The 17,579-nt window shown below is 41.1% G+C and overlaps 1 protein-coding gene across 1 annotated transcript in view; it reads left to right on the plus strand.

Moving 5' to 3' along the window:
• NYAP2 (neuronal tyrosine-phosphorylated phosphoinositide-3-kinase adaptor 2) overlaps positions 1–17,579 on the plus strand; it is a 165,844-nt gene that overhangs the window by 114,255 nt on the left and 34,010 nt on the right. Inside the window, exon 3 of the mRNA XM_044292290.1 lies at positions 13,231–14,316. Coding sequence (XP_044148225.1) covers positions 13,231–14,316 — 1,086 coding nt within the window. The remainder of the gene's footprint in view (positions 1–13,230; positions 14,317–17,579) is intronic.

Consider the following 17,579-nt stretch of genomic DNA (forward strand, 5'->3'; position numbering starts at 1 on the left):
CCCCCACTTCTCCTCCTCCGCCTCCTCCTCCTCCACTTCCACCTAAGAATTATCCGTGTGCAGCACCAGTCAGCCATCGGCTGGTAGCTGGAAGCAGTGTAGCACTGCAGTGGGGAAGTGGCAACAGGCCAGGCTGAAGCTGATATGCTTAGGGGATAAACAGCACATCGCTGCAGAGCTGTTGCAGGGGATAAGAGACCCGACTGAGCTGTGGCTCTCGCCACTCAACCTACAACCAGGCATGGTTGTGTGTAATAATGGCCGTAACTTGGTGGCGGCTTTGGAGCTCGGCATACTCACACACATTCCATGCCTAGCCCACGTCTTAAACTTAGTGGTTCAGCGGTTTCTTAAAAGATACCCCAATTTACCTAAGCTTCTGGTGAAGGTACTCCACGTGTGTGCACATTTCCGCAAGACATCGAAAGCTTCAGCCGGTCTGTCAACGCTGCAGCAGCGCTTGAAATTGCCTGCTCACCGGCTGTTGTGCAACGTGAGCACACGCTGGAACTCCACGTTCCACATGTTGGCCAGGCTTTGTGAGCAGCAGAGGGCAGTAGTGGAATACCAGCTGCAACATGGTCGTCGCCTTTCCAGTCAGCTTCTGCTAATCAGAAGCGAGGAGTGGGCATGGATGTCTGACCTCTGTGAGGTTTTAAGAAACTTTGAGGAATCAACACAGATGGTGAGCGGCGATAACGCTATTATCAGCGTAACCATCCCACTTCTGTGTCTACTCAAATGCTCACTTCTCACAATTAAGGACGATGCTTTGCATGTGGAAGAGGTGGAAATGGGGAAAGAAGACATTACACAGGTTGATGGCCAGACCACCCTCCATCCGTCTTCTCAGCGCAAATTGGACGATGAAGAGGAGGAGGAGGAGGATCAGGAGACGGTTGCCTCCGCTACAGAGGGTAATACCCATGGAAGTTTAATTCCATCTGTTCAGCGTGGGTGGGCAGAAGAGGAGGAGGAGGAAGAGGATGAGGAGATTGAGAGTGATCCTTCTGATGACGACAGCAAAGTCTTGCCTGTTGAGGCTCTGGCACACATGGCTGACTTCATGTTAGGCTGCCTTTCCCGTGACCTGCTCATTCTACGCATTTTAGACAACACAGATTACTGAGTGTTCACCCTTCTTGACCCCTGCTACAAAGAGAACTTCTCATCTCTCATTCCTCAGGTGGAGAGGACGAGCAAAACGGTGCAATACCAGAAGGTCTTTGTTGAAAAATTTATCCCAAAATTTCCATCTGACAACGCTGGCAGCAGAGTCCGTACTACCTTGGGCAACTGAGGAGGGAAGGAGACAAGGGGATCACACAGCAGTTCCAACAGAGGCAGGGCAACACTCTCCAAGGCCTGGGACAGTTTCATGATACCCCGCCAGCACCCTCACCCTGATGCACGGCCTAGTGTCACAAGGAGGGAAAAGTTTGGGAAGATGGTGAAGGAGTACGTAGCAGACCGTGTCAGTGTCCTCAGTGATCCCTCAGTACCTTACAACTACTGGGTGTCCAAGCTGGACACGAGGCACGAACTGTCTCTCTACGCCTTGGAGGTGCTGGCCTTCCCTGCCACCAGCGTTTTGTCTGAGTGGGTATTTAGTGCTGCTGGTGGCATTATAACAGATAAGCATATCCGCCTGTCAACTGAAAATGCTGACCGGTTGACTCTTATAAAAATTAACAAGACCTGGATTGCCCCAGACTTCTCGACTCCACTAGATACACTGTATTCCCATGCACCACTTACACCACAAAAAAGGGTATATGGTTAAATCTTCCTTTTCTCTTCCTCTTCCTCTTCCATCATATCAACATGCTTATTCATCACATAAAATGCCCTCACATATAATTTTTTACAGGGTCAGCTCACCTTTGGTGTTGAGCGCGAGTATATTCGAATAACGAATATTAATCGTGAATATCGCAACTTCGCAAATATTTACAATATAGTGCTATATATTCGCTATTTAGAATATTCGTCATTTTTTAACATCTGAAAACATGATTCCATCCTGTTTCTTTCATGTGGGTCAATGAGTCATTGGCCCACAAGCAACTTAAGCAGGAAGGAATCATGTTTTCATATGGAAAAAAAATGACAAATATTCTAAAAACAAATATATAGCAATATAGGGAATATATTCGTTATTTAGAATATTCGCCTCCCCGACAAGCGTCCCCGTCACCATGGGAACGCCTGTGGGTTAGAAAATACCATCGGATCTGAGTTTTCCCTGAGATCGTGAAAACTCCGATCCGATGGTATATTCTAACCCACAGGCGTTCCCATGGTGATGGAGACGCTTGTCGGGGAGAAGTATCCCAAAGTGGAATAACAGTACAGATTGAAAAAAAAATTACGAATATTCAAAATAACGAATATATTCGCTATATTGCTATAACTTTTTTTTTTTTATATTCCTCATATTTGTCATATTCTAAAAAAGAATATATAGCAATATAGCAGCGAATATTCGTAAAATACACATATAGACTGCAATTTAGCTAATATAGTGCTAGAGTATTTTTTTTAATAGTGTACATTATTTCCAAATCTGAAGTTCAGAAGAGACAAAAACAATTTGACTAATAAAAGATAGCACTATATTAGCTAAATTGCAGTCTATATGTGTATTTTACGAATATTTGCTATATTGCTATAACTGTTTTTTAGAATATTCGTCATATTCTAAAACAAGAATATATAGCAATATAGCGAATATTCGTAAAATATACATATTATTATCCATAGCCATAGCCAACAAATAGGAGTTGCCTTTATATAGTTAAAAGAAAATCACAATACGCGAATAATTAAATCGCATATTATTTGCAATAAATAGAATAATGACGAATATTTGATTTTGAGGAATATAAGACGAATATTCAATCGAATATTCGCAAAATATCGCAAAATCGAATATGGCACCTCCCGCTCATCACTACTCACCTGCAGGCCCTTGCATATAATGTTTTACAGGGTCAGCTGAACTGCAGGCCCTCGCATATAATGTTTTACAGGCTCAGCTCACCTGCAGACCCTCGAATATAATGTTTTACAGGGTCAGCTCACCTTCAGGCCCTCGCATATAATGTTTTACACGGTCAACTCACCTGCAGGCCCTCGCATATAATGTTTTACAGGGTCAGCTTAACTGCAGGCCCTCGCATATAATGTTTTACAGGGTCAGCTCAACTGCAGGCCCTTGCATATAATGTTTTACAGGGTCAGCTCAACTGCAGGCCCTCGCATTTAATGTTTTACAGGGTCAGCTCACTTTCTGATGACAGCGAAGTCTTGCCTGTTGGTACTCTGGCACACATGTCTGACTTCATGTTAGGCTGCCTTTCCCACGAACCACACGTTATACGCATTTTAGACAACAGGGATTACTGGTTGTTCACCCTTCTCGACCCTCACTACAAAGAGAACTTCTCATATCTCATTTCTCTGGTGGATAGGACAAGCAAAATGGTGCTATACCAGAAGGTCCTTGTTGAAAAATTGCTCCAAAGTTGATAGGTCAGACATCCAAATGGATCGTCGCCATCACAGTGACGTGCGATCGCCTAGAAGTTATCTAAAGTCAGCAAAGCGGCAGCAGGCCCTCACCTACAAGTCCAGTCTCAGTAGCCAAGAGTCTGGTCAACACAATCCTCACCATGGTGGCACACTGGGTGAACATTGTGGAGGCCCAGAGCAAGTTGTAGAAGTCCAGCAATACAAATAGCAAGCTTATACTAAGACGGGGTAACAATGTGTAAAACAATCAGTCCAGCAGGGGTACCCTGTTTATTAATTAGATAACTAAGTTTAATAAGAAGTTAAGAATTTACATAAACACATACATATACAGTTCTATGCAGTTGATCCAAGGAGAGGCCAGAGTCTGAATAAATACCTAAGATGAAGGTATAAAAAGCAGGAGGCCGGGGAAGAATATCCCTAGCACTGATTCCCTAAACTGGTCCTCTGCCCAGGGACGTCTCCTGGTGGTGGGGGCGCCCTGTCCACGTACCTAATCTCCAGCTCCTAGCTATCCCTGGTAAGGTAAGTGGTGGAGTGAGACAGTAATAAGTGGTGTCTGCAAGGATCACTAGCACAGATAGAAAAGATTAGTTAAAGAGGTGTCCACTGTATACTGCCCTCGTGGCGTATCCAGGAGGTACAGGGCACACCAAGAGGATAAAATTATTGTTAGAAAAAAATATATATACGCACAATTAAGCATAGATATATTGAGATAGATAACCTACAAGCCCCGACGCGTTTCACCCATACAGTGGGCTCATCAGGGGGTTATATGTGGTAGGTGTGTTGAGGTCCTGGGACCCTTGCCAGTGGTTGTGGCTGTGGCTGTCCCAGTTCAATAATGCGTGCGTGAATAAATACATACAAGAAAAAACAACAATCCTTTATGACACAACAGACCCAAAGTAATTAGATGGTTGCCAGATGGCAGATTACATACGGTTTTTTGGCGGCATGGTTAGTAACCTCGACTGCCTACATACACACTGAGGTTAGCAATGGAAGATTGCATACAGACCGTTACTGAGAAGGGTCAAAGATAAGAGCATGTATCTGACTGGATGAAATACACCACAAGAGATACAGGTGCCCCAGTTAATTCACCCAAGATGCAGGGCTAACCACCCAGGAGATACATAGTGTGGTCAGTTGTGTGGAGGAATGGGTCTGGAGGGCACCAGACTTGCCCTCCAATAGATCCTCGTTAACAGAAAGTGTACTCATTCCAATAACAGGGCCACTTAGGAGTGCTGTATTGTTATTTATCGTCACTACCTCCCCGAGTCAGGAGTGGGTAATTGCTGCGCGCCTGCTGCCTTCCTTGGATGCTTTTGCTTTAATAACTTGACCCACCTTCTCTGAGTGGTTCACAATTAGGAAAAAAAAGGAGCAAGGCAACAAGAGCCAATCAGATTTCAGCCATTGACCTCCCTTGGATGTGGTAGCCCTTTCTCAGGCTCCCTCTCCGGCATCGAACCCTGATTACCCGTTACCCGTGATCACTGTGGTAGGCGCAAAAAAGAACATTGAAAGTTGATAGGGCAGATATCCAAATGAATTGTTGCGTCACGGGGACGTGCAATCGCCCAGAGGTTATCTACCAATCCGGCAGCAGGCCCTCGCCCCTAAGGTTTTAGATGGTGATATCAGCAGGCCCTTGCTCCAAATGTTTTTGAAGGTCAGCAGCAGGCCATCAATCATAATTTTTCAAGGGTGTGTATGATGCCCATCCTTTATGTGTAACAAAGGGTGTTTTTGGAGTGCCGGTTCCTTGTAATTTTTGGCAGCCCTTTCACTTAGTGCATAGGCTTTATGAGTGTAGGAGTCCCATTACCTGAATGATTGTACCACAATGTGAATGAGGCCCTACATTATGTGATATACAGGTTGTATCGGAGTACCTCTTCCTTGTAGGTTCTCCCATTGACTTCTATTATACTCGGGTGCTCGGTAGAGCACCCGAGCATCCCGATATGTTTGGCCAGAGCACCTGAGCACTTTGGTGCTCGATCATCACTAATGACCACCCATATTTACTGCTAATGGAATTAGTAGTAGGAGAATATATTTTGGCCTAATAAAATTTATATTAGGTAGAAGGATTTCCAAGAAGCACAGGAAAACATTTGCTATACAGTAATTTGTGAAAAAGTTTTCCTGTAAATACTAGCAACAGACACTTCTTTAAACATTTTTGTGTTTGCATTTATCTTATTTACTTTAATGCTGCTTAAAGGGAAAATGACCTACACATGTCTTGTTTAAATCAAGTTTTTATGGCAAAAATATATTCTTTAGATTTTTTGCCATTTCACTTCCTTTAATAAACAACTGCTGCTACTCCCAATACTGTACCCGCTGTGCTCCTTCATGTCCACAAACACTATATTGTCAGAAATAACAATGACATACTGATATTTCCCCTATAGAAATAGTGCTCTCAGTCTGCCCTCGTTAGTATTAGCGTCCTCAATAGTGATAACACTCCCCAAGAGTGCCCCCATTAGTAGCAATGTTTTCCATATTGTGCCCAATAATAATGATGCCTCCACAGTACCCCTAGTAGTAATATTTCCACCATAGTTTCCCCAGTATTCAGATTGCTGCTCCTGAAGTGCCCCCTCTATTTCTAATACCCTCTTAGGCCTCCTGCACACAAACGTGTGCGGCCCGTTGCTATATTGCGGACCGCATTTGCGGATCCGCAATAAATGGGTGCCGTTCCGTGGGAATTCCGCATCACGGATGCGGACCCATTCACTTCAATGGATCCGCAAATCTGGAGATGCAGAATGGTGCGGAATGGATGAACGGCACGGAACCCTGCGGGAGCACTACGGAGTGCTTCCGTGGGGTTTCGTCCCGTACTTCCGTTCCTCAAAAAGATAGAACATGTCCTATCTTTTTGCGGAATGTCCGGATCGCCGACCTATTAAAGTGAATGGGTCTACGATCTGCTGCGGCTGCCCCACGAACGGTGTTCGTGCATTGCGGCCCGCAATTTGTGGGCCACAGCATGACCACGGGGCGCACACGTTCCAGTATATAATGCTCCTCTTTACTGCCAGTATATATACATGATATATACTACATTTATACTAGTGTCAGTAATGTATATATATATATATATATATATATATATTATATATATAATGCTCCCCATGTACTGCCAGTACATAATGCTCCCCTTTGTAGTGCCAGTGTATATACAGGTCCTTCTAAAAAAAATAGCATATTGTGATAAAGTTCATTATTTTCTGTAATGTACTGCTAAACATTAGACTTTCATATATTTTAGATTCATTACACACAACTGAAGTAGTTCAAGCCTTTTATTGTTTTAATATTGATGATTTTGTCATACAGCTCATGAAAACCCAAAATTCCTATCTCAAAAAATTAGCATATCATGAAAAGGTTCTCTAAACGAGCCATTAACCTAATCATCTGAATCAACTAATTAACTCTAAACACCTGCAAAAGATTCCTGAGGCTTTTAAAAACTCCCAGCCTGGTTCATTACTCAAAACCGCAATCATGGGTAAGACTGCCGACCTGACTGCTGTCCAGAAGGCCATCATTGACACCCTCAAGCAAGAGGGTAAGACACAGAAAGAAATTTCTGAACGAATAGGCTGTTCCCAGAGTGCTGTATCAAGGCACCTCAGTGGGAAGTCTGTGGGAAGGAAAAAGTGTGGCAGAAAACGCTGCACAACGAGAAGAGGTGACCGGACCCTGAGGAAGATTGTGGAGAAGGACCGATTCCAGACCTTGGGGGACCTGCGGAAGCAGTGGACTGAGTCTGGAGTAGAAACATCCAGAGCCACCGTGTACAGGCGTGTGCAGGAAATGGGCTACAGGTGCCGCATTCCCCAGGTCAAGCCACTTTTGAACCAGAAACAGCGGCAGAAGCGCCTGGCCTGGGCTACAGAGAAGCAGCACTGGACTGTTGCTCAGTGGTCCAAATACTTTTTTCGGATGAAAGCAAATTTTGCATGTCATTCGGAAATCAAGGTGCCAGAGTCTGGAGGAAGACTGGGGAGAGGGAAATGCCAAAATGCCTGAAGTCCAGTGTCAAGTACCCACAGTCAGTGATGGTCTGGGGTGCCATGTCAGCTGCTGATGTTGGTCCACTGTGTTTTATCAAGGGCAGGGTCAATGCAGCTAGCTATCAGGAGATTTTGGAGCACTTCATCCTTCCATCTGCTGAAAAGCTTTATGGAGATGAAGATTTCATTTTTCAGCACGACCTGGCACCTGCTCCCAGTGCCAAAACCACTGGTAAATGTTTTACTGACCATGGTATTACTGTGCTCAATTGGCCTGCCAACTCTCCTGACCTGAACCCCATAGAGAATCTGTGGGATATTGGGAAGAGAAAGTTGAGAGACGCAAGACCCAACACTCTGGATGAGCTTAAGGCCGCTATCGAAGCATCCTGGGCCTCCATAACACCTCAGCAGTGCCACAGGCTGATTGCCTCCATGCCACGCGGCATTGAAGCAGTCATTTCTGCAAAAGGATTCCCGACCAAGTATTGAGTGCATAACTGAACATAATTATTTGAAGGTTGACTTTTTTTGTATTAAAAACACTTTTCTCTTATTGGTCGGATGAAATATGCTAATTTTTTTAGATAGGAATTTGGGGTTTTCATGAGCTGTATGCCAAAATCATCAATATTAAAACAATAAAAGGCTTGAACTACTTCAGTTGGTGTGCAATGAATCTAAAATATATGAAAGTCTAATGTTTATCAGTACATTACAGCAAATAATGAACTTTATCACAATATGCTAATTTTTGGAGAAAGACCTGTATATAGTCAGGTATATAATTCCCCCCTCTGTAGTACAAGGTATATAATGCTCCATTCTCTCCTACTTCTATGAGGCTAAAAGGCTGCTAATGCGGCCCTGATTGTGCCCTCCTTACAGGTAGCACCTACCAGTCATCCCAGCCCTGGCTGCAGTCACTCCTGGACCCTGGTACTGTACCTTTCTGTCATATCAGTTTTTAGTCATACTATAAGGCATCATGCACACGACTGCACTGTGTTTTGTGGTTCGCAAATTGCGGATCTGCAAAACACAGATGCCTGCTTTGCATTCTGCAATTTGTGGGACAGAACAAGCAGGCTACGATAGAAATGCCTATTTTTGTCCACAAAATTGACAAGAATAGGATACATTCTATTTCTTTGCGAGGCTATGGAATGGAGCAATGGATGCGGACAGCACACAGAGTGAATGGGTCCGCATCTGAACCACAAAAAAAAAAATGTTGTGTGTGTGAGCCCTTAACAGTATGTGATCTTTGAGGGGGAACTCGCAATATAGATTTTACCCTGGGGCACAGGAGCTTTAAATATCTACTTTGATGCTTAAGTTATTGTGCATATGCCTGTAGCATGTGTATGTACTTTATATATGTATGCATGAGCTGCATTTATTTGTAAAAAAGTGTACTGTACACATTGTATGCTATGCACGTACAGTATATGCATGAAACGTGTGTAGCTGTTATGCAGTATATGTATGTGGCGATCACATAAGTTATTAGATACAGTAGATGATAGATAGATAGACACCACCCTGTGAGAATTTTTTCCAAACAGTCTTGGATGTTGTCTTCTCGATGTTTTTTGGGCAAATGCGAGATGAGCCTTTGCGTTCTTTAAGATCAGCAGTTGTTTGCGGCTTATTACTCTCCCATGGATGCCCATTTTACCCATTGCCTTTCTTATTATGGAATCATGTAAATAGACTAACGGAGGCTACTGAGGTCTGCAGTTATTTAGATGATCGTCTGGGTTCTTTTGGGACTCTTTGTTAAAATTTTTGTAGTTTTGCCACCCCTGGGAAGATCACCACTGTTTTCACCACTCACTGTGGTTCACTGGAGTCCTAAAGTCTTAGCAATGGCTTTGCAATTCTTTCCAGATGGGTAGATTTTAATCACTTTGTTTTGCATCTGAATTTAGATCTTTATTTAACATGGCATCATGCGTTATTTTTTCGAAACCTTCTAGCTGATTCACATTGCCAGACAGGTTCTATTTTAATGCTCCCCCCACACTATTTAAGACACTGGTAATTTTGTCTTCACCTAGAGCCTCGGACTATGCACTAACAACTGGTGGATTGATACTCTGCAGCCTCTTGGTAAAGACCTTATTATCTAGCCCATGCTATGTACTGTAGACATAAATGAGAAATGAGTCAGACTGTAACAAGTATGCCAGGTATACTATAACACAGGCAGATAATTGAGCAAAACAATAACAGAAACACTTCATGAATGATCATGGAGAGCTCAAGCATTTGTAAATTGTAGAAAAAGCCTCTCCAATCAAGAATTCTAAGTATGCTGTGAAACCACCCAGCTGGAAGGAATCTGCAATATCCCAGCATCATAGATGCAATACGTATTACACTGTAGGTAGTTTCAAAAATGATAAGAAAATGATATGTTATTTCCCTCTGTCAAACACAAGCAGAATAGTTTTCTTCTATTAGAAGTGTAAACATAATCGGGTAGAGAGTCTTTCAAACTTTATTGTAATTTATTTGAGTTTTTTACATTAAGTATGTAAGTCATATTAGGATGAGTTGTCCTCCAGACTACACCAGACGATTAGAAAACACCACAAGGCTGAACCTATCAGAGCAAATGTTATTGCTGTTCGCTCACACTGCAAGATCTGTCATTCTATAGCTGCACCAGAAAATGAACAGTTCACTCAATGTCCATCTTACATGAGCACTAACACAACTACAAATTGGTCCTTCCTTACCTTTCCTCTTGGCTTGATATGCCCTGATATGTGTATCACAAGATCACAAGCTTTTCAAAGCAACATGATTTCACAATATTGTGTCAAAGATGTCTATTCTATAATTTTGTATGTGCTGCCTTCCAATGGTGGTGTCGTGAATTGCAGCCTGGCAAGAGTTTTTCTAGCATGTCCAGATATTATAATGAATTGGTTTAATGAGAAATTGGAATCTTTAAGCAAACTAGAGGTAAGGTGAGCACATCCGTACAGAGCAGAAGAGTCAGTATGTACTGTATCATTTAAAGCTTGTGGTCTCTAGTCACACACTCAGAAACTACTGCTGAGGCTTCTTCTAGACACAGGGACACCTGTGCAATGCCCTCTGCCCTGCAACAGCTTTCTCTACAAAAGAGGGTTTCTCACCACTCCTGAAATGGGGTGTGTCGCTGCACGAATTGGGCAGTGTAAACATTCATAGAAACCCCCCCCCCCCCAACTGGTAACACCCAACTGTCAATTTATGCATATATTTATATATTTCAAAGATTTAAAAAAATATGAACAGTACAACATAGAGATATAAGAAAAGATGTTCCAGAACTATTATTTCATAAAAAAACAAATGCCTTATTTACTGCAACAAAATATGTAAAGAGACCTTTATGCTGCTTCTCCCTTGCTGCATTCCTCCTGTCTAGTGTTGAGCGAATCAAAGTTAACAAAGTGTAATTTTTTTTGCCACAAATCCGGATTTCTTGGCGCTTCATTGTAACAAATCAATTTTTCTAAAATGGCGGTAGAAAAAACAAAAAAATGATAATCAACTCATCCATTTGATTGTGTAAATTCCATCACAGCCATCTTGATTGTCGAAAAAGCGCCAATTCTCTCACTCGCTGACTGAAGACGTCACCGTGCCCTCCCAGCGTGATGACTTGGTCATGTCATCACGTCAGCGCATGTGAGAATTGGCGTGTTTTCTTTAATCAAGGTGGTGGTGATGGCATTTCCAAGATCAAATGGATGAGGTGAGCATGTATTTTTTTTGTTTTAACTCCTGATTAACCCCCTGATAGGCTGAATGTGACTTTTAGATATCAATTATGTTGAGTATATGGCAATCGGATCTCTCCCTTGACAAGTGGCTTTAACTTATTGAAAAAGAAAAATATTAATTGATTCAAATCACACTTTGCAATTTTTTAGCCAAAACCAGCAAACCATTTTAAAAAACAAGAGAGACATATAAAGTTTTAGCTATAATTCTCCTTCCCTTCATGAAGGTGCTCAAGCCAAAAAATCTTTGGGGCAAATTTATGAAAATTTAAAGAAAAACATGTATTGCCCATCATAACCAATCATGGTGGAGCTTTCATTTTAAAGAGCGTAATATAAATTAAAAGCTGTGGAGCGAATGCCTGCTGTGGGCAATAATGACAGTTTTTCTTTTAGACAGTTTCATAAATGTCTTCAAATGTACTAGAATGGGGAATAGGGAGTTATTCACTGTCCAGAATTTTTATGAAAATTGTACTGTAGATTGTATTTTTAAGGAAATAATTATATTGACAGCTGGGAGTCTGTATCTAGGGAGCATTGTCTGTCAGAGTCCTTAGACCAGCTAGATCTTCAGAAGGAGCATCATCACTTCTGAAAGCTGCTTCAAAGCCATCTCACTTGGCCAATGAGAACCTAAAACAGAATGTGTGGCAACTGTATTTATTGAGCAGGCATAATTGATTCTTAAATATTGTGTCATAAATGAAGAATTTTATTTTTAAACTGCAACACAATATAGTTGGCTTCAAACACAGATTGAAGGTAGAGCAGTGTACTGAAAGCTAGCTTTCTACTATTATTGGGATTGGACTGAAGTGCCATGGGCCCCCTGGAGGGCCCACCTACTGGGTGTAAAGGATCGGTGCATATTCACTTTTAATATTCTTTGTTTTCACTCGACAAGTAGATCTTAGCAATATGTTTAAATAGGATATCTGGTTACTGGTTCCAAGGTGAGCCCCAAATTATCTTCTACTAGACTTTAGATGCCCATTTTTTTCAGGAATTCTTGATTTTGTCAGAGCTTGAGCTCTGGTGGGCCAGTCCAGGCCTGGTTCACTGATTGACATAACACCCCTTAAGATACCCATACACCTTCAGTGCTTGTTCAGTTGATGTATACATACATATTCGGCCAAGTGTCACTGGGGGAAAGAAAAAAGTCACTGCCAGACACCTTGCATTGGCTTATCACCTGGGAGAAAAAAAGCACTGGACCTTGAAATTCAATGTCCCTTATCCTGCTCTCCTCTGACATTATCTTTTGGGGGGAGAGATGGAAGCTCCCCATACATAGGTTGTGTGTTACTCCTGTTGAAAATGGTGGGCTCAGCTGACAATATTCTAAAGTGTATAAGGCCACTTATTGTTGGAAGGGCATGAAATTATCACATAAAAAGCTTAAGTTATGAACAATGTGCAAAGATAAGCTCTAAAATGTTATCCACAATTACACAGTCCGCAGTCTTTTGTGTGTTTCAATACCACAGTGCAGGGAAGTTTGCTGGCTGGCAAGTAAATGTAGTGCAAAAGTTTTTTGTAGAAAATCTGTGCACTTCTGTAGATAAAATCCATTACTTATTGAAGATCCATTCAAATCTGTACATTATGTGAATACAATACACTAATTATATATACATGCTGTAATGATTTAATGGATCTTCAATAAATTATTAATTTAATATACACAAATTACTATGTTTTTGTACAAATAAACAACAACTTTGGAATTAAATTATTCAGTGTTAATTTAATTTCATATTTTATGCAAATATATATATTATGATATATTTAGACAGATTACTGTCAAGTTCATTTATGATTTCATTTTTCTCTCTTTACTTCCTTAGTGGCAGCAAAACAAAGACCTCACAGTGATGAATATACCAAGAAGATTCCTCCTCCCAAGCCTAAACGGAATCCAACCACTCATCTTAGCACATCATTTGATGAAACATACATTAAAAAACATGGTCCAGTGAAGAGTAATTTGTTCAGAGAAGCATCATCATCTCACATCAGTTGCAGAGACCGAGATGATGAAGAACCTGTTTATATTGAAATGGTTGGAAATATTTTAAGAGACTTTAAAAGAGATGAGGAAGACCAATGTGAGGCAGTATATGAAGAAATGAAATACCCTATATTTGATGATGTAGGACAAGATGCCAGGTATCTTTATGAGTTGGACCATGTTAGTTGCTCTTCTCAGTGTGCTACTCCCACAGTGCCTGACTTAGAATTCACCAAGTCCTCAGTGCCATCAACTCCCAAGGGACAAATTTGTGACATTCCTGCACCATTTCCAAATCTATTATCGCAAAGGCCTCCTTTATTGGTGTTTCCACCAGCACCGGCACAATGTTCACCAAATTCTGATGAATCTCCTTTAACTCCTCTTGAAGTAATAAAACTACCAGTATTGGAAAATGTGTCTTACATCAAGCAACCAGCTTCTGCTTCAACATCACCAGTTCCAACACACATTTCAGGACACCAGAAAGTAGACAAAGACCAACCAATTGTTTCCCATGGAATTCCTTCATCTGGTCATTCATCGTCACCACCACATGCTTCAACCAACTACAGAACACAATCTCCACATGGCTATCCTAAAAGTCATTCAGCTTCTCCCTCTCCTGTGAGCATGGGTAGGTCATTGACTCCTCTAAGCCTCAAAAGACCTCCACCCTATGATTCTGTGCATTCAGGAAGTCTATCAAGAAGTTCTCCATCAGTGCCTCATTCTAATGTCAGACACATACCAGAAGGGAAGTCAGTCAGTGCATCTAGCAGCACTTATTGTGCATCTCAAAGCAACTCACGATCCAGGACTCCAACAAGCCCCCTTGAAGAATTATCAAACCTCTTTACCTCAGGAAGGAGTTTGCTAAGGAAACCCTCAAGTGGAAGACGTTCTAAAGAACCTTCTGAGAGTAAGTATGACAGAATATGATTTGTATATCTACACTGTATGCACATTTGTTAGCCAACTACTGTTCGTCAAAATAGTTTATATAATATTTTACATCCACTTATAAGTTAACTAGCATGTTAAAATAAAAATATAAAATAAGCTATACTACGTTAAATACCTTAAAAATGATTCAGTTTGTCAAAATTGTCACTGGCAGTATAGCTAAACTCCTTTTCATAAAATGTGCTGGTTCCTTGATTTGTTTATGGTCATATTAACCAGCTTATCAGATGTGGATTGTTTTTTATCACTGTTACGGCCATTAAGATGGCCGTATTATGGATTAATGCATCCTTTGCATTGTACTGGGCAATACAGCAGACATAAACTTACATGGTGCTGTTTTGTACAGAGGCAAAGAAATACAAAAGTATATGAAGCATTTTGTGTAAATTTTGTATCTGAGGAAAAAATAACTGTGGCATGTTCCATTGGATAATGAGTTACAGAATTATTATACTCTAGAAACAGTCTTGTGGCATAATGCCCATGCTTAGAAGGGACCACAAGGCATATGATGACCCCAATTTAAGCCACACCATCATTAATGCAGCAATTTTACTATCAGATAATTTTACCCTCTAGATAGGTTTCTATGGTTTAGACAGGGATTTTTCCACTATAGAACATGATAGCATATTGATAGAATATGGCATCAATTTCTTGTTTGGAGAAGGGTCTGACTGCTGGGACCTCACAGAATGAAGGGGCCACAATGCAAGCTGGGCTTTCCATCAAATTTCCTGCAAAGCAATACTCCAAGTCATCCACTGTGAATAGAAACCACTGTGCAGGACAAAAAAATACCTGGATTTTCTCAGGATTGACAGGGATCCCTAGCAACATTATAGTAGGAATTTCAAGTATATCCTAAAAAAATAAACTTTCAACAGTTTTTATCTGAATTAAACGTGCTTAGTGTCAGATGCGAAAAATACATTTGGGGTTAAGCAAAAACTTTTGACTCATGATGCCAACACTTATTTGATCTATTTCAGTGTTTTGTTGCTGCTGATCATTATCAGCAACAGTGACCTACACAGCGATCGCAGCATTGTACTCCAGGATATTACTGTCTGATCCAATCATTTCTTCATTTTTGGCGTTATTGCTTTTGCAGTGGCAGAGCACAAACCATCAGATGAAATGCATCAGTGAAAGTGTTCATGATAATGAAATCTAAAAGTATCTAAGTTTTATTAATAAGTAATAACTTCTGTGGTTTTGTGCTCCTTTAACTAATTTTACTGTATTAAAGTATTTTAGCATTGCATTCTTCATAAAATTAACTATCATTGGCCAATGATAAAGGTTTATGGTGTGCCCTATGCCCTAAAGTAGCATTTGTTGTATGCAGATTATTTTGTGTAGACAGGAAAGATAAATTGTTGAAGATATCAGAAGGCAGCCCTTAAAATTTCTGGGGGACATAGAACTACACCCATTCAACCAAAAATATTTTGAACTGGCCAACAAAATTATCTTCAGAGGCACTACAACACAACTGTAATAAGCCAAAGGAAACAAGCCTGATGGTTTTCTGGAAACTGGAAGCACACAAGTTCCTATGTTTCCTGTCCCAGAATCTGGCTTGGATGGAAGAAAATAATAGCAGAAGAGAAATGGCATTTTTATCTTTGCCAAGAGGCCACATCTCTACCATGAATGACCAAGAAAAATATAAAACAAAATGCAATGGACACATATGGGAGAAGACACCATTTATACCATAAATCCAAACAGCCTACCTTTTTTTGTAAAGAATGACCTAGCCATTAATTGGCAGAATAGCCCATAATTTACTAATGTAATTGTGCCTACACTTTCATATAAAGTGACAAAATTTGGCACAATTTGGCATACCTCGTTTTAGACCAACTTATGAATAAAATGCTACAAAAAGAGAAATCCATAATATCTCGTTGGCAAGGGGAATGGCCTAGTAGGAAAGGGCATGGCTTAAGGTGCAACAATGTGTGCCAAAACTGAGTAAGGTGAGCCAACCAATAGGTGGTGTAAAGTTAAATAAAAGTGTCTAATCGTGCACCAAATTTATCATCCAGTCATAAATCTAGACTGAAGTCACATGAATTTAATACTGTTTCAATGGCTCTAAACCAGGTTATTGCCTAGGTTCATGTCTATCCATGAACATAGAGAAAATGCAGTAAGTTGCTTCATCTGATATACAAACCGGATTCCCAAAAAGTTGGGACACTATACAAATCGTGAATAAAAACTGAATGCAATGATGTGGAGGTGCTAACTTCTAATATTTTATTCAGAATAGAACATAAATCACGGAACAAAAGTTTAAACTGAGAAAATGTACAATTTTAAGGGAAAAATATGTTGAATCAGAATTTCATGGTGTCAACAAATCCCCAAAAAGTTGGGACAAGGCCATTTTCACCACTGTGTGGCATCTCCCCTTCTTCTTACAACACTCAGACGTCTGGGGACCGAGGAGACTAATTTCTCAAGTTTAGACATAGGAATGCTCTCCCATTCTTGTCTAATACAGGCCTCTAACTGTTCAATCGTCTTGGGCCTTCTTTGTTGCACCTTCCTCTTTATGATGCGCCAAATGTTCTCTATAGGTGAAAGATCTGGACTGCAGACTGGCCATTTCAGTACCCGGATCCTTCTACGCAGCCATGATGTTGTGATTGATGCAGAATGTGGTCTGGCATTATCTTGTTGAAAAATGCAGGGTCTTCTCTGAAAGAGATGACGTCTGGATGGGAGCATATGTTGTTCTGAATATATTTTTCTGCATTGATGGTGCCTTTCCAGACATGCAAGCTGCCCATGCGACACGCACTCATGCAACCCCATACCATCAGAGATGCAGGCTTCTGAACTGAGCGTTGATAACAACTTGGGTTGTCCTTGTCCTCTTTGGTCCGGATGACATGGCGTCCCAGATTTCCAAAAAGAACTTCGAATCGTGACTCGTCTGACCACAGAACAGTCTTCCATTTTGCCACACTCCATTTTAAATGATCCCTGGCCCAGTGAAAACTCCTCAGCTTGTGGATCTTGCTTAAAAATGGCTTCTTCTTTGCACTGTAGAGTTTCAGCTGGCAACGGCGGATGGCACAGTGGATTGTGTTCACTGACAATGGTTTCTGGAAGTATTCCTGAGCCCATTCTGTGATTTCCTTTACAGTAGCATTCCTGTTTGTGGTGCAGTGTCGTTTAAGGGCCCGGAGATCACAG

This window comes from Bufo gargarizans, chromosome 4 (genome assembly GCF_014858855.1).
Source record: "Bufo gargarizans isolate SCDJY-AF-19 chromosome 4, ASM1485885v1, whole genome shotgun sequence".
Lineage (NCBI taxonomy): Eukaryota > Metazoa > Chordata > Amphibia > Anura > Bufonidae > Bufo > Bufo gargarizans.